The sequence below is a fragment of the Ciona robusta genome, chromosome 3 (genome assembly GCF_009617815.1).
Source record: "Ciona robusta chromosome 3, ASM961781v2".
Taxonomy (NCBI): Eukaryota; Metazoa; Chordata; class Ascidiacea; order Phlebobranchia; family Cionidae; genus Ciona; species Ciona robusta.
This window is the reverse complement of record NC_143237.1, coordinates 6,411,558-6,439,220: the sequence shown is the minus strand read 5'-3', so window position 1 is coordinate 6,439,220 and position 27,663 is coordinate 6,411,558. Positions and strand designations below refer to the sequence as shown.

The 27,663-nt window shown below is 34.0% G+C and overlaps 5 protein-coding genes across 12 annotated transcripts; 3 read left to right on the top strand and 2 right to left on the bottom strand.

Moving 5' to 3' along the window:
* The first annotated feature begins 1,322 nt into the window (after positions 1 to 1,322).
* LOC149738627 (ER membrane protein complex subunit 4-like) lies at positions 1,323 to 3,215 on the top strand. 3 transcript variants are annotated; one of them, XM_089874500.1, is made up of 2 exons: positions 1,323 to 1,483; positions 2,424 to 3,215. In XM_089874500.1, exon 2 carries the CDS (start codon positions 2,438 to 2,440, stop codon positions 2,969 to 2,971), a length of 534 nt encoding a protein of 177 aa, XP_089730626.1. In that variant the 5' UTR covers positions 1,323 to 1,483; positions 2,424 to 2,437; the 3' UTR covers positions 2,972 to 3,215. The 3 variants fall into 3 exon arrangements, with proteins under 3 accessions (XP_089730626.1, XP_089730627.1, XP_089730628.1); XM_089874501.1 differs by having other exon boundaries at positions 1,341 to 1,483; positions 2,428 to 3,215; XM_089874502.1 differs by having other exon boundaries at positions 1,355 to 1,473.
* LOC149738626 (NADPH:adrenodoxin oxidoreductase, mitochondrial-like) lies at positions 3,209 to 8,479 on the bottom strand. 3 transcript variants are annotated; one of them, XM_089874484.1, is made up of 13 exons: positions 8,017 to 8,479; positions 7,779 to 7,843; positions 7,464 to 7,559; positions 7,178 to 7,300; positions 6,926 to 6,970; positions 6,735 to 6,803; positions 6,583 to 6,684; positions 6,183 to 6,290; positions 5,628 to 5,721; positions 5,276 to 5,451; positions 4,782 to 4,944; positions 4,125 to 4,295; positions 3,209 to 3,472 (listed from the first exon to the last, which is right to left on the bottom strand). In XM_089874484.1, exons 1-13 carry the CDS (start codon positions 8,066 to 8,068, stop codon positions 3,345 to 3,347), a joined length of 1,392 nt encoding a protein of 463 aa, XP_089730610.1. In that variant the 5' UTR covers positions 8,069 to 8,479; the 3' UTR covers positions 3,209 to 3,344. The 3 variants fall into 3 exon arrangements, with proteins under 3 accessions (XP_089730610.1, XP_089730609.1, XP_089730611.1); XM_089874483.1 differs by having other exon boundaries at positions 7,779 to 7,870; positions 8,017 to 8,477; XM_089874485.1 differs by lacking the exon at positions 7,779 to 7,843 and having other exon boundaries at positions 7,464 to 7,546; positions 8,017 to 8,478.
* A 516-nt stretch (positions 8,480 to 8,995) lies between these two features.
* Positions 8,996 to 13,161, bottom strand: LOC149738625 (transcriptional adapter 2-beta-like). 4 transcript variants are annotated; one of them, XM_089874491.1, is made up of 10 exons: positions 12,833 to 13,161; positions 12,501 to 12,666; positions 12,318 to 12,377; positions 11,817 to 12,060; positions 11,183 to 11,350; positions 10,828 to 10,960; positions 10,412 to 10,548; positions 10,016 to 10,096; positions 9,463 to 9,602; positions 8,996 to 9,266 (listed from the first exon to the last, which is right to left on the bottom strand). In XM_089874491.1, exons 2-10 carry the CDS (start codon positions 12,609 to 12,611, stop codon positions 9,138 to 9,140), a joined length of 1,203 nt encoding a protein of 400 aa, XP_089730617.1. In that variant the 5' UTR covers positions 12,612 to 12,666; positions 12,833 to 13,161; the 3' UTR covers positions 8,996 to 9,137. The 4 variants fall into 4 exon arrangements, with proteins under 4 accessions (XP_089730617.1, XP_089730615.1, XP_089730618.1 ...); XM_089874489.1 differs by having other exon boundaries at positions 10,412 to 10,563; positions 12,833 to 13,155; XM_089874492.1 differs by having other exon boundaries at positions 8,996 to 9,254; positions 12,833 to 13,152.
* Positions 13,162 to 13,319: 158 nt separating this feature from the next.
* Positions 13,320 to 15,926, top strand: LOC149738624 (serine/threonine-protein phosphatase 6 catalytic subunit). Its single transcript, XM_089874498.1, has one exon. The coding sequence runs from the start codon at positions 13,780 to 13,782 to the stop codon at positions 14,695 to 14,697; it is 918 nt and encodes a 305-aa protein (XP_089730624.1). The 5' UTR covers positions 13,320 to 13,779; the 3' UTR covers positions 14,698 to 15,926.
* LOC149738623 (uncharacterized) lies at positions 15,922 to 27,623 on the top strand. The gene is made up of 18 exons (XM_089874470.1): positions 15,922 to 16,062; positions 16,421 to 16,486; positions 16,830 to 16,891; positions 17,295 to 17,353; positions 17,664 to 17,779; positions 18,120 to 20,494; positions 20,670 to 20,751; positions 21,375 to 21,443; positions 22,078 to 22,223; positions 22,478 to 22,628; positions 23,035 to 23,191; positions 23,489 to 23,608; positions 23,855 to 24,026; positions 24,327 to 24,463; positions 25,112 to 25,236; positions 25,620 to 25,771; positions 25,978 to 26,076; positions 26,474 to 27,623. Exons 1-18 carry the CDS (start codon positions 16,027 to 16,029, stop codon positions 26,574 to 26,576), a joined length of 4,227 nt encoding a protein of 1,408 aa, XP_089730596.1. The 5' UTR covers positions 15,922 to 16,026; the 3' UTR covers positions 26,577 to 27,623.
* Positions 27,624 to 27,663: the final 40 nt, after the last annotated feature.

Here is a 27,663-nt window from a genome sequence, read left to right as displayed (position 1 = left end):
TGTGTGTTACTTCTACCATAGTTTATGAGAATTTCTCATCAACTATATGCTTCTACAAAGATAGAATTCTTTAACGATTCTGTATTGTCCTGATCGCTTGGTGAGAACGCTATGTTGGTATACAAATACTCGAGTAATGTCAACACGCATTATAATATGCGCTTAACTATGAAGTCCAAAATTTTACATTTAATTCTAATAACTTCCCCACTCCACATAAAACATGTAACTGTAAATTTATATTTACGTCATGTAGGGTTATTGGGACGATGGCCACGTCACAATTACGCTACGCGACGTCGATACGATGGGTCAGAGCATTGACATGATCCTGCGTTCGGTGTGGTTTCGTCAGTTTTGACTGAGTTACGTTGCGGTCAGATTGTTGCGTGGACGTCGCCGCCAGTGATGCTACGCTTAATATTTAGGTCACTGTCAATGCGGTTCGCAACAAACTGACGCAGTTTCGCAACGGTCGAATCGGTACGTAACATCTGGACGTTATTATTTTGTGTTAAGATACGACGAGAGTATCGCGGTACCAACATGGCGACTTACCTTTTGGTTGGGACATGCGAAGCTATTGCTGGCTTCGACTCCTTGCAATCATTCAATATGGTGTACACTGCAGTTAATTGTCCTTTAGGATATGACCCCTATTTTATTTGTAGATATTTCAACGTTAATTAACTTTTTGACCCCGTCCCCTTTTTGTATGATTGAGCTGTTGTGTTTGTTGCATGTTTGGCACATGTATGTCGCTGCACTCGTTGTACTATTTTTGTCTTTTTGTTGGTGTATTTCTTGTTGTGCACATTTTCTATGTGCGTCGTTGTACTATTTTTGTGTATGGGGGTTTCTTTAACCTGCGTGGACAGTAACATCCCGCAAGGGTTTCTCACCGAAGTAGAAACCCACTTCCATTGGCTGGGGGCTTGTCGTGCCGTAGTGGCTTTCCACCAACGCCAGCCACACAAACTATGAAGGTATTTTAATTCTGTTTTTATTTTACAGAAGGTAGGCTATTTCATTTAGCTGAGCGATTTCCAAATGCTTCAACCGGGCGATTTGTAAAGTCCAGTATCGTATTTATTGACACTATTTTTTTTTCATTGTTTGCGAATCAAAATAAAATAAAATGGAATACGATTGAAACATTTCATTTTTTGTACTCCTGAAGCAAACTTGATGCGGCGGCCATTAACCTAAATAATTTAATCCGCACGGTAACAGTGTGGGTTTATATGTAAGTTTCTCAACGCTTGATTGACATTTATAAATAAATGTTGGATGTTATATGCGTGCCTGCTCCCCATATGTTTGTCAATGAGCTTGCTCTCTTGTTTAGACCTCGAAATAACAATGACTCCCCATATGTTTTATGACTCATCAGTATTTTTCTAACACTGAATGCTGAGTACTTTATTATACGATTTATGAAATTAATGGTTTAGGTTTTGAAGACAACTCCAAGTAAGATTACGTAAGTTGTGACGTCATGTTTGTTGTAATACTGATGACGTAATTAACTTTATTATCCGTGCATTTAAATTTAAGATTGTGTACGGTTGTGACTTTGACTTAAACTACAACCCACTGAGTTAACTTATACTGTATGTTGGCTTTGGCAGCAACGCTTTTATTTGACGCTTTTCGTCCAGTATAGTTTTACTCGTAGTGTGTTTTAACGACTGCCGATTTGCTTAATTTGATCTCTGCAATCATATTCGAAGAAATAAATAGATGCGACTTAATATCTGATAATCACTCTCTTTATTTTACAATCACTCTCTTTATTTTACAAGTGGGCGCTCTTATTAAGTTTAAAATTTTGAAAAAAATACACAAAGAAACACTTTAAATCGGTAATAAGTGTAAAACAAATTACTTAAATACTGAAAATACCTTTATAAATATATAAAACACTAGTAAGAACATATTTCCCAAATTAGGTAGGTTATATACGCTCTTTCATTCTGTTTACTATCGTCAGCTCTGTGGTGTAACGGTTAGCGTGTCGTCGATTAATCTCTTTGTTTTGTTCTTGCCGGGTTCGAGTCCCGCACAGTGCATTCCGTTTTTTTTTAAATTTTTTTTTGTGTGATTAGCACGAGTTTGGGGTTAGAGGTTGGGGGTTTAAAACTTATGTGTGTAAACTGTAAAACTAACTGTTAGTAAACGATTTTTTATAAAATATTGAAATACTATACCAATACACGTTTTATATGTCACAAACATAATGTTTTTTAAAAGTCCCCAGAAAATAATAATAAAAAAGTGATCGCCCACTTGTGAAAAAAAAAGAGTGATTATCGGATAATAAGTCGCATGTGAAATAAATTTATATCCATATCCATCTGGTTAAGCTTTTAATTTAATTTAGTATCCCACTTTATTATGACATCAACATTACATTGTTCCAGATAGTGACATCACAATGCACCCAACCACCAACACACCCAAGCGAAGTCGTAACAAATGGAGTCTCGACGTTAATTTAAAGAAAGGTGAATCGAGGTTGGAGCTCCCAGCACCACCGGGGTATGCTAGAGAGCAACCATCGATAGGGAGTGACGACGCGGTTGCCAGCGACGACGGAGGAACGAATCTGATCGACAAAAAATCGTGGGAAATTGCGGTTGGTCCGATCAAAGGATTGCCGATGAATATCTTCATAATGTACATGGCCGGCAACACAATTTCCATATTTCCCATCATGATGGTAGGAATGATGTTCTTTAGACCGACCCAGGCTCTCATGGGGATTCGAACAACTATGAGAATGCTGGAAAACTCCAGCCAATATATTTTCCAAACATTCTTATATTTCTTTGGTAATTGTTTGGCACTTGCGCTCGCTGTGTATAAATGCAACAGCATGGGTTTGCTACCAACGCACGCATCGGACTGGTTAGCGTTTGCTGCTCCTATACAACAACTGGAGTATGTAGCTGGGGGGTTTGCATTGTAAAAACAACTATCAGGGCACTGGACTTATAAAACTAAGAGGTTTAGACAATAAGACTTGTTTTCAATAAGAAGGTTTGTATATTTCAAAGAGTTTTAAGGATAATTTGATTATAATTGGGAAATATTGAAGTTGCTGCAATCACTGATTCCCTGCAAAACTGTTAAGGGCAAGAATATAAATGTAACTATTGAAAACTGTAATATTATTGTCCACAAACGCAGTAAATAAAACTCTAAATTGAAAATATTTGATTTATTTCGAAAGTTCAATAACAGATTCCTCGCTAAAAACTTCTTTGCGACAACAACTATTGAAAACTGTAATATTTTCCACAAAACGCAGTAAATAACAATCTGAATTGAAATTATTTGATTTATTTTGAAACTTCAATCATAGATTCCTCGCTTAAAAGTTTTTCGCGAACTTTTCCGACTTTCCTGCCTTCATTAACTTCGTGTTCGTCAATTGTTTGCCAGCGATGCCATGTTATTACGTCAATGTCTGGAAAAAAATCTTGTGTTAGGCAAGAGAAGATTGCATAGTAAACATGGTTTGGTATTTATCTGCTACATTACAATAACAAATTTTGTATTTAATTAACATAGCAACATGATGGAAATTAACAACATTCGTTCTAGTAATAACAAAAGTAAAAGAGCATTGGTTAAAGAGTGAAACATTTACCTAGTAGCCTTTTTACTATGGAAGAAATAGTATATGACATCCTATGATCAGAAATTTAGGGTATAATTAGCCAATTTTATGCCAATATGTGCGTTACTTAGCAGGAAAACGAGTATGGTTAAAAAGTGTGGCTGTTGTTGTTGGTAATAAATATTTACCTCATGGCCATTTTACTATGGAAGAAGAGGTTCTCTATGGCTCGCTATGATCAGTAATTTAGGCCATAATTAGCCAATTATATGTGAGTTACTTAAATGCACCGGTATAAATGTTCTATATGAGTGAGAAATCCAATATTTGATACTACTGTGAGGGATTTTTTTACTCTTTGTGGGTGAGGTCCTTGTTAACTTGTTAAGGACCTGGGATTTAGGCCAGATTTGGCCCATTTTTCCAACAACCGGCAAGCACATTTAAGTCCATAGTGCCCGACATTAGTCAGTCCTTAACCCCAACACACGGTTCTTACTTTTCTCCTCCAGCGTGGGCAAAATATCTTTGTAACCCCTGCATGATGGTTTGTCGGTTATTAAGTCATCAATGTCGTTTAATACGGAGGTGGATGTTTGGGTGCTCGAGTTGGACGTGTCAGCGAGGACCCCTAGTGGGCCGTCTCTACACCAACCACTTGCGTATAAACCTGGGGATGTGTTGTGTTATATGTATGGTGTAATAAAAACAATTAATGAGGTCAACTGAGATTTAGGTGATAAATTATTATTGCAGATTAGGGGTCTAGGTGGTTATGGGGTTAATATAAGACCGTCGTGAATAGAACAGATTTTTGATCTTTTTGTTAAACAAAGTTGCTGCTATGTGACATAAAACAAACTTTTAGCATAGGTCAAATTATTGAGAGTAATAACTTTGCTTATAATTCAAAATTAAAATAAGTAGAAAGTAAGATACTATGGTGGCCAGCAACATATATAAGCAGACAGGTGGATGACAACCACTTATATGTTGTATATATGAGCTACATTGACCAATACTTTACCCACATACAAAACCCTACTATGCTGTAAACAGCAATTATCATAAACAATCCCCTTGTAGGGTAACAAAATATATAAGCGGCCTGTGGATGGAAACCACTGGTGTATAGTATGGTTTAAAACCCACGTACCAGGTTTTATACGACCATTATCGTGAACCATCTTCCCCCCCTTGTACGGGATGTTTGGATCAAACGGTTTGTTTGTATACCCGATGCATGAGATCAAAAGGTCGCACGAGATGTGTTCCAACTCTCCACTAGATGTCACTAGAGGTTCGTACACATTGTCACCCTGGGAATGAGGTGTGTATGGATGGTTGTATCATGGCACACATGCCAGGCTAAGTTATACACTCATGGCCCAGATATTTTGTTCGTACCTGAGCCAAGGGTATATCAGTATCCATATAGTATTTAGAGTATTATATACATATGTATGTATGTATGATGAGTAAATGATCACTGTCTAAGAATAACAATGCACAAGCAAAGAATATAATAAGTGTATAATCTTTGGCACAAGCATGCAAAATCGTAAAGCTTCCATACTGTTTATGTTAACAACCATAAGTAAATATTTGAGTAAAATACAATATTGGCTGAGCAGCGAGCATGAGGTTTACCTCAAGTTTATTTATATTGAAGTTAATGCCGGCTATTGTGACATCATCATTGGTGGTTATTGAATGCGGCGATCGTAAATATTTTATTTCAAATTCCTTAGAAATGTATTTGTTTTCTACGTTTGCAACTTTCATCAAGTATTTGACCAATCGATGCTGTTTACGACGTTTTAAATCTAGGAACAAAAATAAACGATAAATTATAACTTTTTTCTTTTTAAAAAAGAACAAGGATCTATATTATTATGATGTGATAAGTGTTCAATACGATAATAAATTTTTAAAACAGCGAAAAGAATGAAGTAATCAGGAAAATGAGATTCAATAAATCAACTATGATGTAACAATGTACCTTTGTTATTGATGGCTTGATTGACAGCTGGGGTAAAAACATTGGTGTCAACTTGTGTGACAACCCCTTCCAGGTCAGTGATTTCTGCCAACTCCTGTTGAAATAAATTTATCGTAAGATAAATATAAAAATGTTTATGCTTACATCTAAATACATATAAATGGTTTGTTGTTTGTCTGCTAAGTATAGCAACCACCTTTCTTTCTTCCAATTAAATATAAATATGTTTTTAACTGTTAGCTTGTTTTAACAAATGTTGTTTTGTTGCTATTTTCTGTCGTTTCGTTTTTACTATTCTTTAATCTTCGCTAATCAAAGAGTTACAAATAAAAAGATTATATGATAATTAACTATAAAACAACTGTTGTTAAAACAGGATAATTATAATAAGCATCGCTGTAAACCCAACATACACAATCTTACAGTAAAGTTAAAACAACAGTCATTAAAACCCACTATGGCCATGGGTAACACATAAATAAAATAGGCACTGCTGTAAACCCAACATATACTAACTCACAGTTACCATTATCATAGAACATGTGAAACCTGTACCTTCCTTGTGCAAGCCATCTGCAATGGTCCACGCCTCCCAATCAAATAAACTTTTTTAATTTCCGATTTCATCAACTTATTGTATGCCTCAGAGCTTATGTCGGTGTCCTGGAATGTTAAAGTCACTTTATCACTGTAGTTAAAGTACTATTACGTGGTGTACGAAACGGGACACTCATGTTATAGGCTTTACTGCAAGGATAAATAAGTTACAACGTGATAACCCATAGGCAGGCACAAGGATTATAAAACAGAACACCAGTGTTATAACAGCAGTCTTTGCCCCGCCATGCGGGAATAAATAAGTTACATTTAATTTATTACATGCTTAATCAAATAAGAAAGCCAGTAAATATAACATGTGTTTACACAAGGATAAATATTTATCCATGTATCTTACCTTGAACATGTGTGTTGGTTTGAGCAACATTCTTGCGCAATCCAGCGCTACATTCCCATGACCGACAATCACAGCCGTCCGACCACCAACATCAACATTAACCTGGTTATATTTTCGTCAATCATAAAACAATCATTCAACAAAAAACTCACATCCTGATGATTGGTGTCACCGTTGTACCAACCAACAAATTGCAGCGACGTGAAAATGTTTCGTAAATTCTGGGAAAAAAAATATTGTGTGAGACACAACATCAAAAAAGTAAAGTATAAAAGGCGTGACCATTACACCCTACAAACTAAATATGTAAGTTTGTCTATACATTACTTTTATTGTAACTTACCTCCCTAGGAATCCCAAGCTTCCTTTCTTCTTGTGCCCCGGTACACTGTAACATATCATGTTTACGTTTTAATAAACACAACATTCAGCTTTGTGTTTTATGTGTGAGGTCCTGTATAGACCTGAGGTTTAAGTCTTAGTTGTCCATTACCCTAACACCCAGGGTGCTACCGCATTGACCTTACTAGATGTTGAAGTCTGTAGCTTTCCAACAACCACACATGGTGTTTACGTTACAATCTAACTAACTCACAAGAACAACAGCATGATAAGCCGCTTGTAATTCAACCAATGACAATGCTGATCCAACCTCAATGTTTCCGTAAAACGAGAATCCTGGTAAGACTGCAGTTCGTTCATAACCGTGGATGCAATTCTGTGAATGTTAAATAAATCAATGTAAAGTGTACAACTTTATTTGTGATTGTTTTTATGTAATTTAGACAACCCATAAGTGACCACTGGGTTGGGAAAATGCTGTTTATTGTCTTGCCCAAGGACATCTACATTATCATATCCAACATAGAAACCATAAGAACCTTAACATCTTGGTGGTCGGGAGAAACACCTCTCCTGATCAATCCGTAGGGTACTGGTGATTGCTCGAACAGGTCGACTTTCGCTGTGGGGTGATGCTGTTGTAATAACATAAATATCGATCTTCGAGTATGATAGCGAAGATCAAATTAATTAAAACATTGAGGTGAAGAAAATTAGCAACAAAACAACAGTTATTAAAACACGCCAAGAATAAAAACGAATTAAAAGCGACTGCTAAACCTATGATTGTATAGCGTAGCAGATAGACTGTTTATCAAAATTTTTATTTAAATTAACAAAACACATGAACAAACTTTAAGAATAGATTGCGCAACCCCAAACCCAGCTGGCCCCGACCCAACGATGCATATTTGTGGATCTGTTGAATATCTTCTTATTAGGCTGCCTGGATTATGACATACAATATTGTCATTAAATAAAAAGTGGAACTATTGTAATCATTCTATTCTATATGGCTGAGGTATTGAGATAAAGACTAAATTTGGCCCCAATAAAAGCAAAAATTATTTAAAATAAATACAAAAAACTTACGATTTAAATGACCACAGCATCGCAACAATACCCTTGTCCCTGCACCTACCATGGCAATGTAAATATATACAACTTATACTACGGTCCGGTGTCTGTTTCTTTGTGTTGGGTGTTTCCACTGTTGGGGAAGTACCGGGTGATACTTTGTTCTAACTGGTCGCATGTTTATATGACGTCATATACAGAATTGTTATCATTGCTGCTGCGCGAAATGGCTACTATGACGTCGAATATAATAACGTCAGATATAATCAAGTTCTAAGTGATTAAAGGGTTGACTTTTATGTATTGTGGGTTGGAACTGAAGTTGATTTATTTCCCCAACTTACTGCGTAATCAATATTGCTACGAAGTATTAGTTTTCTACAACCTATTTACTACCACCCTCGCTAAAAACTCTTGCCACACCCCCTAAACGAGAAGGAAACGTGGCGAGCCTGTGACAAGCACGCGACACACAAGAGTAAACACGCGTAACAACACAATACATTATTAATTGTATTACATTTATAAATGCATTTTCACCATCTACTGTACCACGGTGACAACTTGTGTCTAAAAACCGCTTTGTTGTTGGTTACTTTCGGTTTGTTTTCGATCGTTCCTTAAAATGGGTTGATTAATATTAGGCTAATTAGTTTAATACGTGCTCACTTAATCGTGCTATGCTCTCTTGTTTATTTTTGTGATTTTGACATTTTACACAGAGCCATAGGCTCTGACCAAAGAGATTAAAACCAATCTTAATCTCTTTGCTCTGACTTAACGTCACTGCATGTGCGCATATAGATACCTAAACTATGGTGTGAATTGAGCCGGAAAATAATAAGAACTTGACCAGCATTACAACAAAGCCAATCTCTTTAATTACAAATTAAACTAAACCATTACCTGTCTAACAGAACTTCACAAACTATAAAGATATCCGCTATTTTAAACCTTTGTTAAATCTTATTGCTTAAACAGCTGGAGACATATGAACACGCATACTCCACTTTTATTTCATAAAATTAAATAAAATATCAATATCTAACAGTATAATGGAAAATTGGTAATAAAACATAAAGAAAACAGTTTGTCTAATAACAGCTTTAAGGTAAAACAATAGTGCAAAATCTTGGCTATGACAACCACCCTTTAGAACGGAGAAAACTGGAAATTTTCCTCCTGTGCACCTTTTCTATGTAACTTGAAAACTTGTGCTTATTCGGGCAGCCGTGTTGCTTCAGCATGTTGTCCTGAGTAAAAGGCTAAGTTAACATTAAACCTATAATCTAATTCGAATACAACATCTTTATTAAAGAGAGTGTCAAACAAAAAAGCTGGGCATGTGGTGTATGAAGTTATAGTATACACGATTACACGGGCCGCTTATTTTCACCTAATTTGTGTTTTTTCTACATGGATAAAAGGGCAAGGTAAAACATCACTTATTTAGTGAATTACCTTAAGGATTAATGCTTTGGATGTAATGTATTTAGATGGTGAGATCCTGAGTGAGTTGCATAGTAGTTTCTCACTGTGGCAAAGCAAACTGAAGCCCTGAGAAGTCATGAGGGAAGAAAACTGCTTTTCTGATTCTGGTTCTGAAAAATAAATCCAATTACACACTAACAGGCAGAAATATTTAGCAATTACAATTAACATGTGGTTAGTGCGCCTGCCTCTAACCCAGAGCCCAGAGATAATGGTTTCCTCGTCGCTGCTACCATTGTGGGCGTATATGTCCTTGGGCAAGAAACTTAACAGCAATTGCTCCAACCCAGTGGACATTAATGAGTTATCAAAGTTATCAGCCATACATAAAAAAATGAAAAAATTCCCCCCCAAAAAATCACCCACAAAGTAACATACATGGTAACTCGTAAGCTGGCACGAGGTGTTAAACCCGTGTGATACAACTGTCGTTTTCCGGCCACGCGAGGATAGTAGTTACATTCATTTATTTATTCAACTTTGGATAAATCTACAGTTTAATAGAAATATATAAGTTATGTACCTGGTGGTAACTTTGAGTGGCTTTTACTTTCCTTTCCTTGTTTTAGTCTTTTATGTCGTTCACTGTCGTAAAAGTCACAACCTAAAGGAATATTAATGTTAAATACTTTTATGGTGGTGTAGTATAGTAAAAAGCTTATCCAGAATGGTTTAAAGCTCATAAAATGGATAGGTGTCTCGTGTGTGTTAAATTTGAAAATTCCTAAACCCTAGTCAACTAACCCAAAAAAACTAAATTAAGTCTCGACTTCAAACCAACCAACACTTCCCAGAAACCAACACCTAAAATCTTTTCTATATTGAAATCTTTGAACTGTAGGGACACCCATGAATTTGTTCATGTAGAATCATAGTAGTCTTAAGGTAACCATCAACTCTGACCTAAAATAAAAAGTACCTTCAAACTTTGTGAGCCCATTTCTCCTATAATTCTGCAGTCGTTTGACTTTCTGTTTTAAATATTGCTCCCTTTCAATATCTTGTACAAGTTGTTTGAATTGGTCACTCTTCATAAATTGCGAGCAGCTCTTCAGCCTTTGTAAAAGTTCACTAACAATTTTTTTTAAGGTTACTATTGATCAACAACTGACACAATTTATCAACAAATAGGTAATTAAGCCCAGACAAATTATAATGGAAGTTTCTTTCCAGTTAAACTGCCTAACTCTTTTAAAAGATAAAAGAAATAATGAAAAAAACAAAACAAAGACGATAGTACTAGTTTTTAGTTTGGAAAACAACAAAATTCAATCATTATGCGTATTATAGAAAATGTAACTACACAAGATAAAATTGCAGTTTCCACAAACTTACTTTTCAGATTTCAATTCATCTCCATCTTTCGCGAAGAATTTATCAACAAGATAATATTCCCTTGAAATATCTTTTCTCCTTTGGCGCTCGCGTAACCTTGTAAGGTACATATCTACTTTTGCAAGTTTTAAACCTACAAAATATTGCATAATTTTAAAACTACTTATATAGTTGCAACGGATTATAAAAGCATATGTGTAACAGTTTTGACTAGACATAAATCATAATAATATTTTTTTGACTAGGCTTTGAAATGTAGTTTAATTTTGTAGACTACAACTCATCACATATTCAGTTTTAAAACTCAATTCAACACACTGTGTAATTTCGATAAGCCCTCAGATGTAAACTTTACCTCTGTCCAATTCATTGTCATCTGTGTTCATGAAAATTGGGCTGATGAGTCTTTCTGCGTCATTATCAAACTCATATTCAAAATCATCACGATTTGGCATGTATGCCAGCTCAAGTTGTTCAACCTTGCTCACTTGTAAGTTGGGTGGAGGTAGGATAGGTGTGGATTCTAATCAATGGGAACAAGTTGGTTTAAATGTCTAGGCTATAATAATAGTGTATATATATATTAATATATATTTTTTTCGACTATGGTAGTGAGGATAAAGAATGGTTAAAACAAGGCAGCAAGTGGTCTACCCTATGTGGATAAGGTTATGCAAATGCGCGGTCTGCCAGTAAACTTGGGCAAACTAGGGAAGAATTCTCTAGCGGTGGCTAGTCCTTACTAAAAATTATAAGTATATTATGCACATTGACCACTGTTTTACTGTATATGAGTATAAAGAACCAAATGACAAGTTAGCGATTACAAAACAATACATACAATAGAACACAGTTGTAATAAGTTAACGCCTAGCCCCAGGCCATGAGACAAAATAGAAAACAATGTGCAAAATTAAAAAAAAAGTTTTCTTTATTTTTTTATTTACTAATGCGGCCTTAAAAGTTTGTTAAAAATAAATGTAACCCACCATGAATAGATGGTGTATGGTCCGTCATCCTGTTTGGTATTTCAGTTGGTACCACCATACGCCCCATGTAGCTATCCATGTATACAGACATGTAATGCTCCTCAACTTCTTTGGCAGTCTTTGTACTGACATTGGATGCCACATCCTCCCAATTACCAAGTCCAAACTGCTCCACACTGTCTATTAGAAGTTGTTCTTCCACAGCAGACCAGTTCGGGTCATGCAGTGAGAATGTTCCGTTATCCTGTTAATTTTACACCAGCGGTTTAATTTTACTTGTTTTCACTATGAATTTTTGTTGGTACCTTTAGATCACAATTAAGTATCTCTCTCTAAATACATTAAACTTTTTATGTCAGTATGCCCTTTACCTTTAATGAGCAATATAATAGTTCTTACTTTTTAACAGATCAATTTAACTTTAATAGTGGTTCCAAGTAACATTTAGGCGATTTAAATGTTATAAATGATATTTGAAGACTGAAGTGAATAAAAACTTACAATAATTTTATAATCGTGACTTTTTAGGTGGCTACGTGGCTCTGCTCCTTTGGAAAAGCACTGTAATCAATATATATCATTATTTCTTTGGTACTGGACCTAAATAGGTACTGACAAAGTAACATAGCACATGATATGTATATTGTACTTAAACAACTTAACAAAACAATATAAATAATTTACCGTTAGACATAGCTTCATGTCCCCACATTCTGAACATTTCACATAAAGTTGTGATGTATCTGAGGTGCAACTTACACAATACACACGAAATATTATTGTGTTGTCCATCATAGAGCAAATACCGTTTAACACCACTTTATAAACTTAGACGTTACTACTCCATAGCCTGCATAAATGTTGACACTTAATTAAAATTATAACGAAGCAAGAATAAAGAAATTCTGTACATGCTATAAATAGTAAATACACAAATAAAACACATTTTGGGAGACTTAAATCCAATATGAATTAAAAATACAACTTTACTATTAAACACAACGCAGAGTTACTACCTGTCTTTACATACCACACGGCGACGTGCGATATTGAACAACATATTACGTTCAGTTATGATAACGGCTTTTTCCATGGCGGCATGATTGATTGACGTGTGTGATAATGCAGAGATACTTTTTTTATGCATCTCTGCATAATCTATGCGCGCACTCATTTTGCGCATTCCTTATGTTAAACTTAAACCTGATTGGTGTATTTAGCGTACAATTGTTAGTTTGAACAGTATACTTAAAAAAGCCTTGCTTTTGAATGTTAGAATTATGTTTGATTTGTCATAAGGGTGGTCGTTATAAGTTACAGGTGCACTTTTTACAGTGAGAACTGTTTAACGCGTTAAAATAAGCACTTGACGCTATCTGAAGCAACTCGCATACTTACCTAGTTCGAAACCACATTAACAAAGTAATGAAAAATAGAAAAAAAGGTCACGATGGCGCGAAATCTACCGATTGTTTGCCCTTTTTCCTTTTTTCAAAACTACGTCAGTATTATTTTGCTGCTACGCTGCGCTGAGCAAGATAAACGTTTGCGGTTTGTAAAATATCTTGTTATAATTCTTGATATTGGAATTTTAAAATGATTAAGTGATTAAAACAAACAGAACATGAGTATGTATTTATCGGGAAATTGTACAGATAGCAGTAGACTTTACACTTCAGTATATTTAAAGTTTGTTTTGCATGTACGTTTGCTGTGGCCTGTGGGCCTTTAGCGAAGAATGTGTTTCTGTTTGCTTTTTAATGTTTTCTGTGTAAAACAGTTTCGACATTGTAGCAAAAATACAGGCTCTGTGACTTATATGTTGTGTTTGAGTATAAGTTTTAATATCACTGACACTTATGTTATTGTATTATTAATGTAGAAATAATATTTAAGGCCACTGAAGCCAATAATTTACGAATTTAACTGTATCTGACCCAACAAAGGGTTTGTTAATCAAAAAATGGTTCCATTTGATTTGGATAAAATGATTGAAATTGCAAAACAATGTAAATACCTACCCGAGTATGATCTGAAAAGATTATGCGATTATGTGTGTGATTTGTTATTGGAAGAGTCAAATGTACAGCCAGTCTCAACACCTGTAACTGTCTGTGGAGATATTCACGGACAGTTCTATGACCTTCTTGAGCTTTTTAAAACTGGGGGTGAAGTCCCAGACACAAACTATATTTTCATGGGTGACTTTGTTGATAGGGGTTACTACAGTTTGGAAACTTTGACATATTTACTTACCATTAAGGCAAAATACCCAAACAAGATCACTTTACTACGTGGAAACCATGAGAGCAGGCAAATCACGCAAGTATATGGCTTCTATGATGAATGCCAGACGAAGTATGGGAATGCAAATGCGTGGCGTTATTGCACAAAAGTATTTGATCTTCTAACCATTGCAGCAATAATTGATTCAACAATACTTTGTGTACATGGTGGCCTATCTCCAGATGTAAAAACTCTGGACCAGATACGCACGATTGATCGGCAGCAGGAGATTCCTCATAAAGGAGCATTCTGTGACCTCGTGTGGTCGGACCCAGAAGACGTAGATACATGGGCTATATCTCCAAGGGGTGCTGGGTGGTTGTTTGGAGCAAAAGTCACAAATGAGTTTGTTCATCTGAACAATCTTACCCTCATATGTAGAGCTCACCAGCTTGTCCATGAAGGTTTTAAATACATGTTTGGTGAAAAGCTAGTAACCGTGTGGTCAGCACCCAACTATTGCTACCGATGTGGTAACATTGCTGCTATACTCGTTGTACGATCAAAGGAAGATAGAGAAGCCAAACTCTTCTGCGCTGTCCCTGATAATCTTAGAGTGATACCTGAACGCACGGCAACTCCATATTTTCTCTAATATATTTTTCCTGTTTATTGTTTATTTATAGTTGGCCAACGTAGATTGGCGAATATGAGAATGTCACATTAGTTGCTGAATATAATGCTTAGTTCCACAGCTTGGGTATTGTTGGGTTTGTAATAGAAAAAAAAACATTATTTATTTATGTTGTTTGTGACAAATCGACATTTTAGACCACACATACAGAAACTTATACTGTACTACTTATATAGCCACATTATATGCCAGTTTAAAGATTAAAAAACAGAAAATTTATGAGTACTATGAGATTCAGTTTAACAATTGTTTTACTTCGTCTGTCAAATTCAAAACAACTTTTATTTTATTGGAAGTTGTTTTAGTTTGTTTGTTAATATTTTTAAAGATTTTGTCAGTTCAATGCACTGTTCTTTGTCACTTACTAGCTGTGTTCTTGCTTTATTGTGTTATAAATTGTAACTTTACCATCGAAAACACCCACTAACCATGCTAAACTGTTGTATCTTTCTTATTTATTTTGCTGATGCATTTTAAGTTCCATAACAGTGGGTGTTCGTGAACGTTTTAGCTGTGTCCTACTTACCATACATTAAAATGAATTCCCATTTATTTGAAAAATTGTAAAATCCAATTAATTGCATGAATTGAAGAATGTAACAAAATTTCTGTTTTTCATACTCTCGTCTTTTCCCCACCAGTTTTACAACCTTTATAGAGCTGTCATGACTAATTACTGCTTCAATGAAAACCTTTTAATTATTTTTAAATATTTTACAACAGAGCTTGTTCGAAGTACTGTCATTAGTTTATCAACAAACACACTTTGCATAGCTTTTGTTTTACCCATATAAAGTAAACATACCAAACTTGGTTCGAATTCTAGTTTCTTCCTTGTTTTGTTTTTTTCCACTGTGTAGTTGTTTTTAAATCCTATGTCCTTCCATATGTTATGCTTAATATGTATCTTGAAAAGATTTCTTTTAAAATTGTTGTTATTTGCAAAGCTTTTGTGGTTGAGGTATTTGTAAATTCCTTTTGCGCGCAAAGTAATGGAACTTGACACTTAATAGTTTAAAGTTAAACAATAATATAAACTACAATGCACTGGGTTTGGATAATGAATTTTGTCAACAAACAAACCACTGTACTATATTGGCAAATGTAATCAAGGTTTTGTTCTCTTCTGTGCATTACTCTGCATAATCTTTGTTTTACCCTGTATATGTTAACTTATAAATCATAAGCAGGTATCCATGTATGTAGCAATTAATGTAAAGTCACATATAGGATCTATTGATCTTGACATTTATATACTTATGTGAATTAAAGCAACTTCTACCATAAAGAATGGAATCACGTTCAAAAAAGAAGCGTCGTTCTTCGGTAACTTAAACCTTATATTATCATATTATTTCCAAATTTTAATCTGATGGTTTAGGATTACGTCCTATGTAATTAAATTAGGAGTATTTTTACAATGCGGTGCCTGCCTGTGTGTGGCTTCTATTTGTTGTTGTGATTACTAATTGTGTTGGCGTATTAGTGGCTATTTGTCAGTCAGCAGCTGAGTTATATACACCTTTGTATCTATATGATATTTGTAGATATTATGGCCACTGCCATTTGCCAGTTTTTCAAAATTATTATTGTTTTGACTCAGCTACAACAAACAGTTTGGTGCTGTGTTTTATATTATATAACAATATTTCAGTTTCTTTTCGCTTACATTCTTTTCTTTTAGATTCTAAAGAAATCTCCTCACAGAAAATCTTTGGTGAACCCCGATGTTGTTGCCACACAAGTTAATGTGAGTGAATCTGTAACATACAGGGTGGTTATATTTAAAATAAATTTTACAGTGACATTGCCAATACATTGAAATTAAATGTAAAGATCATTACCTATTCATTCCTTCTTAAGTTTTTTAAAATTAAATTTTCGATTAAAAAAGTGCCTTGACTTCTATTTTTTACTCTTGTTTGGCGACTGGCCATGTAGGGCCCTAACCTTATTCCTTAATAATAAAAATATCATATCCTGCGTTTTAACCATAATATACCTGGAGGCTCGATGTCCTCGAAACACAATACACAGATCAATGGTCTGCAGTTTCTTGGGTTTGATAAATGATATTACACCAACTTTTGTAGAATGAAGAGGAAAAAAGAGGTTTGAGCAGGAGAGTAAGCTTTGCCAACACATATCAAATCAAGTATGTACTTTGTTATCTAGTCATCAAACTGATTTGTTTTAAATTAACATGAGTACATGACTGTATTGTTTAGTAATCGTATATCAAAACTGTCCTTATATTTACACTTTTAAAAATTGAAAAGAGTCTTTAAGTAAGAAAATGGTTATAACTAATTGGTGAAACCTTTTTTGGTAGTGTAGCCTGTTTATTTTGTTTTGTGAAATTTTCTGGGTTATAAATTGTAAAACTTCCTTACATATTTTGAAAATTGAAAAGAGTCTTTAAGTAAGAAAATAGTTATACCTAATTAGTTAAATATTATTTTATTATTGTAGCCTAAGTAATTATTTTGTTTTGTAAATTTTTCTGGGTTATGAACTGGGGCATAGAGTAAATGAATTTAATTTCTTGTCATTTTCAGAGAAATTTCTAGAGTTGCAGATATTGCTGAGAAATGGCCAGATTCTACTTCAGATATTGGTATGTTGTAAGTTCATTTGTCTAAAAAATGTTGCATGTGAAAAACTTCATGTTACACTACACGTGTCATATCCTTATGGTGTGAGTTGCGTAACACTGTAAACCTGAATCTGTTATGTGGTTTCCTGAATTCTATTTAAACAGTTTCTAACCATTAGCTGCTTAATTTTGACATAATATTTCCAATTTTAATTTATAAACTTATTTGGTCATTGCCAGACCAGTTCTAGTTTAACATTCTTTAATTCTATTAATATTACTTTCTGGACAAATACCTAACTGTGACATTTACTTTTACCCTTTGCACCAGACACAACAAAAATTGGAGATATTTCCAAGTTGAGTGCACAGCATTCTCTCACAGGGTTGAATGCTTTGCTCTCAGCACCACTGCTTAACCAAGCAAATCCCAACACTCCCAAACAGGTTAGTTATTTATTATTAATATTTTCCGACATAAAATACCAATTTATTGCAGTAATTATTAATTTTTCTTTTTTTTTTAAACTTTTTTTATTTTAGTATGGAGTTAGACTGAGTAATTTTCTTTATACTGGAATTTAAAAAACTATACATAAATTAACATTCTGTTGTTTGTTTAAATAGTAGCTGGCGAATTGCTTCATATACATTTACCTTTAGAGTGGATTTTATACAATAATAGTGTCAGTGACAGATATTATGGCAAACCATACATTTCAACTTTTCCTATCCTTTATAAATGTATAAAACTTATTTAATTGACCATAATATATTTCTACCATAGACCAATGAAAGTTGCCCTGCCAGCACAACCATAGACCCAGTAGCCAAGATAACCAGCTCAAATGAAGTTGCCCCATCCCCAAATCAAGAAAATGAAGAAATTATCATTCCTTCTTTCCTCAAAGGGTTCACAGACGATGGCCAAATATCAGAGAATAAAACCCAGCTTTCTAATAGTTCTGAGTTTTCTATAAATACTGAAGTCCCTGCTATTCCTACTTTTCTACAAACCATTCAAGATACTGAATTATTAAAAGAAAACGATCAAAATCCTGCACAAGTTCAAGTTGTCAAGACTCCTACATTTCTTCTTAATGCTGATTCAAATGCAACGATACCTTCACAAAGTGAAGAAAACACCAGTGATTCAAACAAGACAATTAATTGCAATGAAGACATGGACATAGCAATGATCAAAACATCAAGTCTTCCACAAAAATATCTTTATGTAGATATGTCTTTTCAAAACGAGTTATGTAAGGAAAATGAAAAAACAACCTATGATGACCTGGATATGGAATTGACAAAAATCACAGGCAAATATTTTGCTGCTCAGAGCATTGGTAATGGCCCCTTGAAACAAAGTGAGTTAATACCTAGTGATGATATGGAAATGACCTGCAACTTTAAAACTAGCGTTAGTGGGGTTACTTCTACTAACATGGATTCAAAGCAGAGTGAACAGCGTAGTGACGATGATATGGAAATGACTTGTCATTTAAAAACAGTAGCTTCCACCTCTAACAAGATTTTAAAGCAAAGTAATATAGTGAGCGACGATATGGAAATCACCTGCAACTTAAAAACTGAAGTGGCTTCTTCGACAAAAGAAAAATCAGTTTTATCAAATGAAGACATGGAGATGACCTGCCACAAGCTTAACAATGTGTCACACCAACTGACCACAGTTGTAACTGACCCAAATATAAATTCCTCTTGCAATGGTGGTCAAAAAAGTGACGATTCGATGGAATTAACCTGCCATACATTACACAACAAGCACAGGGTACATCTACCCCTGCCAAGTCAAACTTCCGCAACCGCATTTTCATTTAATGTTTCACAAAGTGACTCTGTCAGTAAAGGGACCGATAACTTAGCTGATAATGAAATGGAATTTACATGCAAACTCAAACCTACTACCCACTCATTTCCTGCACAGTGTGATCTAAGTGAGAATGATATGGAATACACATGTAATGACTTTGTTAAATTTCAAAATAAAAATGTAGGCATTGAATCACTAGAAATTGGAGGGGAAAAAACTTCCATGGCTAAAGCACTGCCGGAAAAATCCAATTCTGTTACGGAGGGTAGCACAGTTACTTGTCCAGATAAAACTAAAGATGTCGGGTGTTTAAACACAAGTGACATGCAAGTTACATGCGTACAAACCTTTCATAAACCACCTACCAACTCTGCTGATTCTGAAAATAATTCTAATGTAAACAAAATGGTTGAAAATGCGACTGTGGGCCATTTTGAGCAAGGATCTCAGCCTATTTCAACTAAAGATATCTCTCAATCTACCATAACCAGGAGTTCAGATATGCCTTGTCAAAGCACCATACCTTTAACTACTCTGGAGCAAAATGTAAAGGCAAATGCTAGAGAAATAATTAATGATAAAATAGAACTGGATAATCTTTGTTCAAATCCTCAAGATGGAGTTGTAGAATCTAGTTCCACAAATTCTATCGATGGTTTAGGATTTTCAAATAATGAAGTGAGTCTTAAGACTGTTTTTGCTCCATCAGCAGTTAGTTCAACTGAGGTGGGATTGCAAGCTTGTACATCTGGATCAAGTATTTTGGTTGAAAACAAACTCCCGTTGTCTGAACTAGAAACAGACGTAGATCTAATAGAAATAGAAAATGAAAAATTCGCTACGGAGGTTGTAATAGATGACTTTGAACCAAAGTTGTTGCAAGACGAAGTACAAGAAGCAACCATGGACGTTATGTTGTCCAAAGTTGACTCTGGCCCAAGTATTCGCTCCAAACTCTCAAGAGCAAGAAGTTCTATAGCATTATATAGACGAAGAATGTCGAGTACGAGTTCGTCAGATAACCAAGACTCCTCTGACAGCAGTTTATCCAGTTCTGGAGTTGTGAAGGACACAGAGCATTCTATACATGAAGGCGAACATGTTTTACCCCAGGATAAATCCGAAACCGACTGCTATTTAAATATAAGTAACCGAACAGAAGAAACTGCACCAGTTGAGGATAAAGCTGGTGTAGATGTGTGCTCATCTCAACGTAAGAGAAGTTTCGATAAAGCAGAAATGGGAAGTGAAAATTCAAGCGATGTTTTGCCAAAACAAATTAAGTTAAATGAAAGTAACGAAGAAATCATAAACAGTGAAGATAATATGTAAGTAACATATTTTTGGAAACATTAATCAAACATTATGCCAATTTAAAACTCACTCTTGCCATACCTTAACCACCCCTACTGTAGCTTTAGCCTAATCACATAATAAATGTCATAGCATATGTTTTATAGGCTATACTAAATCATCTCATTCGTGTGTTATATTTTTCTGCAGTAATTATGGAAAGGAGAGCGACTTACTGACAATTGCATCAATTCCCCTTCCTATGTCCGATACATTGGATGATGTAAATGAAGTAAGTTAAACAACTTATAAAAACAAGTTTTAACTGTTTTGTGCCGATTCTGTTAAAACCATTTGTTTGTAAGCCACAATTTTGACCCATTGTTTAATATAGGGGTCTGAGGGGTGTGGCACCTTTATTACATAAGGGCCAGGTATAAATTACTGGGTGAACTCGCGGGCCGTACTTTATTTATCATAGACTTGAATGGACCCTTAATAGTTTTTTTTACCTTTGATCTTATGACATGAAAAGGGGGTTATTTTTCTGTAGAAATATGAAGTTTAGGTGCATAAATTTTTGAAGAAAACTACTATGTAAATTTATTGTCACATTAAATAAATTTAATGAAAAATATGCAGCCCACAATTTTTCTTTGCAGTCCTCATTGAGCCCTTTGGCCGTAGATTGCACACCCCTGGCTTAAATTCTTGGCTCAAGTTATTTGTTGCTCATTATAATAGTGAGTGACTCACTGGTAATTTTACTTTCCTAAGTCTGATTCTCAACCATATTGAAATGATCTGTATTTTACCTATAGCCCCTATAAATGACATGGTTTACTTTACAAATTACTGTTTAGCGTTTAAAAACGTATTTATTCTAGCACATAAATATCTTTATTTTTTCTGTAGTTTTCATTATTGGACATAGACGAGTTCTTGAACCGTTACACTGACATAAAAATTACAGACAGTAAAATGGTAAGAAGACTTTTGCTATTACAAGGATCTTAAAAATAGTACTTTTGTTTTCCAAATCCGTTTAAATAAAAACATTTTTGTTTTTCAAATCTGTTTTGAAATAATAATAAATAGACCCAACACATTTATTTTTCAAAGCTGTTTAAAAATAATATATATATAGGCTATAAAAGAATAAAATAAATATTTAGAAATAAAAACTTGCTGTGACTCTCAGCAAGTTTTTATTATATTTTCACTGAGACAGTTAAATGTATGTTTGCATGCCCAGTCTCATATATAAGATTTAAGGTGCATTGTACTTTGTCAGTGAGTTGTTGGACCTCTTTGAAATTGTTTTAAGTGTTGGGCCTGTTTAAAAGAAGTAAAAAAATTTTTGATCATGTTAGAGTAATATAGGCTAACAACTTGGGCATAAATTCTGTGGAGGAAGATGGGACACCTTAAGCACATAATATTCAAATATCCTGACCCTGTTTTAAACAAATACAAATGGTTTATAGAAGTCGTGAGAATACAGTTTTATAATTATTTGAATGTTCTTTATTTATTACCAAATGGGACAAAATGAAATAAAAAGGTGTCCCATCTTTCCCCACCCTGTTATAAAATAAAACTCACTTCCACTTACCAGAACTCAGGACGAGAAAGCGTGTTTGATCACGGGCCAAGTGAACCCCCACAGTCAGTAGGAGAATTGACCACGAGTATTTTCATGCATGCCAAGAACCTTCCTATCTATTCTGAGTTCATCAGTTCGTTGACTAAGAAAGTGGAGAGGTACCGATGTCTTATTATAACTTGGTGATTTTTATATGGATGACAATTTATACAACCACTGTCGTTAAGTGGCTTGCACAAACGCCCACAATGGTAGCAGCGTTAAGCCTCAAACTTGTAAACTCTTGGATAGAGAAGCCCTCTAACCATTGTGCCTTGGCACCAAATTTTTGACTACCTTTTGTGGGAAAAAATATAAAATTGTTAGTGTGTAAAAAAGGTAAAAAATAAAATTTTTAATCTGTATCTCTTAGCATCCAGGATGAGTTGAAGCTCCAGAAATCTGAGATCTCGAAAAATAATCCTGAGATAATGAATGCGATCCGATTTGGCCCTGTTGATCAATCTAAGAGGTTGAAAGAAAAAGTTGAACAAATCGCTGAATGGAGCAAGCGCTTGGCCCATGTAAGTTGAAGCAAACCTAAAAACCCACGGAGTAAGCAGGGGCAGCTGTCTTCACAATAATTTTGTTTTATAAAATCACTAATAAATTCCCTGAGTATGCCCCAATAAAAGGTGTGGCAATACATCATTAATTAGGCTTATGTTTATATATTAAAGTGGTCTATAAATTAAATTAGTATTAAAACTTACCAGAAAAGACTGATATATATAACTGCACCCTAAAAATGCACCATTTTGGAATGCAGTGACTGATGAGCCATTACTATGTGAAAAAGTTAAAACCACTGACTTGCTACAGACTGAAATTTCTCCTCCAAACATAAAAATCCCTAAAATTTTCTGTGTGTAAAAATTAAAAAAAAACGAATGAAATTTTTCTCTTGAGTAAAGTTATTATTCCTCCCAGGCGCAATGGCAAGTTACGAAAAGCAAGCTTCACAAAAGTCTCACAGTCTCGATGAATATGACACTTGATGACGATATACAACCCATAGTTGATCAAATTGCTGAGTTCGGAAAACCGACCGAACTTCTTGAAAAGGTTGCCCAAGATATAGATGACGGTAAGAGTGAATAAATGTAACTTTTTTTATTATGGCATGATGGGGCAATGACAGTTGTTAGGTTATAACATAGGGGTTCTGTTTTCCATATGCTGCACGCACGCTTACGAGTTAAATCATCATGTATGTAATTTTAGTGGTGTTTTTTTTTGTTTTAATTCTATAAATAAAAAAAATTATAAGTAACATCGAAATCATGTAAAAAATAGATTTAGAAATAACATAGAACTTATTTAAAAAATAAAACGATAAAAAAGTTATAAATGAAAGTCCTAAAATAACGCTAATTTTTTTCAGAGAATTCTTTACTTGAGAAGCAAGCCAAGGAGGTATCAGAGATGGGGAATCCCCCTTCTGATGAACAAGTAGAGCAATATCTTGCAGGGAAGGAAAAAATTGAGAAATTACAATCACAGCGTAAGTGGTCCAATATAAGTTAATGTGTGCATTGTCAGTGATGCGCATGTTTAACCAGTTTTATATTGCGCAACACTGCAGGAAATAAGTAATTCTGCAGGACTACAAAAATTGATTAGCTTTGTAATAGTATTTGTAGAAAGATAAAAAACTGTGTAATGCTGCAACAAAAACGCTAGCCTGGCAAGTATCATTGCCATTTAAAATATCGACTGTATCATATTTGTAAAAATTTACTTTTTTTAGTTTCAGCAAGTGTGGAAATAAAAGAAAGAAATGTAAGATGTGAAAAAACGTGGCACGACAAATCAAAGTTGTTGTGGCAAGCTGTGCAAAATAAGCTCGACAGCGAACGAGAGGGCAGAGAAAAAATAAAAGCAAAGAAAGTTAAATCTCAGGAACTTGATTTTAATAAAAGGTTAAGATTTTTTTGTTTTTTTTTGTCGTTTTTTATTTTAACTTCTGTAATATTGCCCTGTTACTGTTACTGCACGTAATGACTTTTATATTTTTTTGAGCGATATGTGTAAATTTTCCAATTCCTGTAGGTAAAAGTAACATCAAAATTATCATTTAAACTGATTTTGCTCAAGTTCCAAGCATAATGTAATTCCAAAACCTTAAGTAACCTGGACTTGTTCGCACTAGACAAAAAATACCATAACAGCTTAAAAGACTAAATTTGCCAGAACAAATGATAAAAATATTTGTTGTTTAGTTTGGTTCCATGGCGCTTAGTGGCGGACGATGAAACAATGAAAGTCTTCAGTTTCCTAAGAGGTAGCTTGTTATTGAGGTTCAACACAAATAACTTGGGAAGGGTCGTTAGTTGCAACATAGAGTCGAAATTAGAAGGTGGTATATACATCCTATGCGTGATGTACTTTTTGTAGTTGTAAAATTTTTTGTCAGCTACTTTTTGTTTTTTCCTCCTTTTTTAAGTGAATTCGAATAAATTTCCTAGTTTCAGGGTAAAATCAGATCGTGCATTTTATTTAGTTCATAATATATAGTAGGGTGGGAGGAGATGGGATACTATTTCATTTCTTGTCCCGTTTGGAAGTAAAAAAGAACATTCACGGAATTACAAACTGTATTCTCACGACTCCTATAGACCGCTGTTAATTGTTTAAAACACGATTAGGATATTTAGATATTATGTGCTGAATGTCTCCTATCATTCCCCACCTTACTATATTTCATGCATAATTTCCCTTTTTGTAGTTCAGAAAACTGTAGGACTTTTTGTTAGATAGTTTGTTTTTTTTGATTGTTCTAAATTTATTCGAACAAATTTTCTAGTTTCATAATAAAATTAGATTGTACATTTTATTTGGTCCATAATGTAGTATACCTATACCTGATCTGTAAACTTTAAAAACGGCAGTTGGTTAAACAATTATACACAATATAGGTATGTAAAAAGTTTAGATTAAAGATATAACAATTAAGTCATATAAACCAATTTTCTTCTGAATTCAAAATTTCCATTCTATCTCCCAGACCAAGGAATTCCCTTTGCAGCTTCAGATGTTGAAATATTTAAGTTTATTCATGGTTTGATACAACGTAGATATGAAGAAAAAACATATCTTCAAATGTCACCTCGTACAGCAAAAATAAACAAGGTACTGAATGAATGAATGTAACTTACTTTATCCTCGCATCCAATGGCCACGAAAATGTGCAAACTGCCGCTTCTCGCATGCCCGGAAAAGTCATTTGTATACTAAATGTAATGTGTGTCACAACTTTGGTAAAGTTGTATAATATGTCTTTTTAAATAATATTTTAAGCTTTTATTTTTTAATCAGACAAAAAGTAATATAAAAATTGTGTTTTTTATGTAAAGATGACAGTTGTGATTTTTCCCTTTTCTGTTTGACCTTGTTGGTATTTTATTCTTAACAACAAAAACATGTTATACTGTGAGAATGTGTAAACATTACTAAAAACTTTACATTTAGCATTTACACCATATCCATTATAACATGCAATACTTCCACCCCAGGCCTTACACAAGTTTTCAAGCGAGGCATGCGCTGGAAATCGACTGTATCGCGACATTATCGACCTCACAATGGATTACGAACATTGCCAAGTTGAAATACACAACGATAAGCTTAATGTGGGGTTTGGGGGGTTTTCTCCTAACCTGTGCAGGTTGGAATTTAATATATATTTTCCTTTTTCTATTATTTTGTACTGGTCTCAAAATGCCCCTCAAAAAATTCACTTTAATCACTCAAAAGGATGGTTATATTTTCATTAATTTTTTTTACCTTTTACTTTTATTGCTCTTAAAATAGGGAAAATAAAGTTATATTGTCAGTTAAAAAGTTTGGTTGTAGTTCAATATTTTTTTGCAGCTTTTCTGTTGATTTTTTCTTCACAAAAGATGGGAGATCGGAACTACGCCCGATATCTTATTCCTACGTTGATTCTGCTGCAAACTTTGGTATTTTCAGGTAAACCTTTAACTGATAAGCGATTATAAAGTGTACACCTGTGTTATAACAACTATTATTACCCACCATATGAAAATATATGAGTTTTATCCTTTCCTTACTAAGTTAGTCGTGGGATGGTAGACAAAACATTAATAAAAAATAATAAAATTAATAGTAATAAAAAAGTATAATAACATTATAATAAAAAGTTTTTTTTGTTTCTAACAGATTTTTGTTTCTAACATAGTCGACTAAATATTAATAAAAAATAAAAAGTAATAAAAAATGGGTAATAAAATTTAAAATTTTAATAATTTATTTTTAACATGAAAATTTAAATAGTAATAAAAAGAAGAGTAATAAAGTTATAATTCAAAGTTGTTTTTTATTTCAACATAAAAATTTTGTTTTTCAGTCAGAAAAAAGTTGAATCTGTCCTTGATAAAATCCCTCAAGATTTTCATTATCTTTCCATGATGAAGAAAGCATTAGTGGACATGATAAGAACTGAGCAATAAATTACATCATTATATCTTATAATATATAGATAACATAATTCATTTAAAACAGGTTAAAGAATTTCAATAAAAGTGATTTGCAACCTGCAGAATAATACGCCCAGCAAGATGTATGCTGCTATGAGTGCTTACTGTTCTTAAATGGGAAATATGTTGTATAGTGTCCCTACCCCACAACCTAACCTATTCATTAGTCAACTCACACACTCAAAGTCACTGCAGACAGAAGTATCTATAAGACACAAATCTGCACTAATTGCCATGCAATAGGTTATAAACAAAAAATATTTTTTAACATAATTTGCTACTGTTTTGCATTAAAAAATCTAATGAATCTACTTTTGTCTGTAGTGACTATAGGTTTTTATCAACATCACCATCACCAATTCTCTCATTTCACTGCCAAACTTTTATGATGCTATTAAGCCTAATGCTAATGCTCTGGTTCTTGGCCTTTTTTTACCATACGTCTAAGCAGGGTTCTCTAACTTTTATAGTATCATGTGTTTTCATGACCCATTTTGATGCTCTGGATCTGTTAGTGGTGCACCACAATTATAAAACTTCATATTTTACTCCATTACACAACACATGCCAACAATTTTTTGGTTAATGTAAATTTGTAAAACTTTCGCAATACATTCAATTCAACGGGTTTTTACAGCACATAGTTTAAAAACCCTGTCCTTACAGCTCAGTTTTTCCAACTCCTGCTGTAGCTACTTTTATGGTCTCTTTATTCATATTGAACACACATAAACTTTTTAGCATAACTGAACTAACGCCGCCATCTTAAGTTAATGTTAATATATGAAAAAGAATATTTTAAAGTGCCTATTGTTTGGTTTATATAATACAACTCCCGCAGACTGAAGTTCATTTTTACATTTTAGTTTTCCTTTAAAATGTTTCAATTCTATAACTTTTAAGTTGTGTTTTTCATTTGTTCTGGTTCATTTTCGAACTGGTATAATTATTATACCATTAGATCTGTGTATCAGGTTCATTGGTTCTACATTTTTAATAAATAGTTTACATGAAGTTGGATTAATGCTGTCAATCTTTGTTTAAAATGGTTAGACACAAA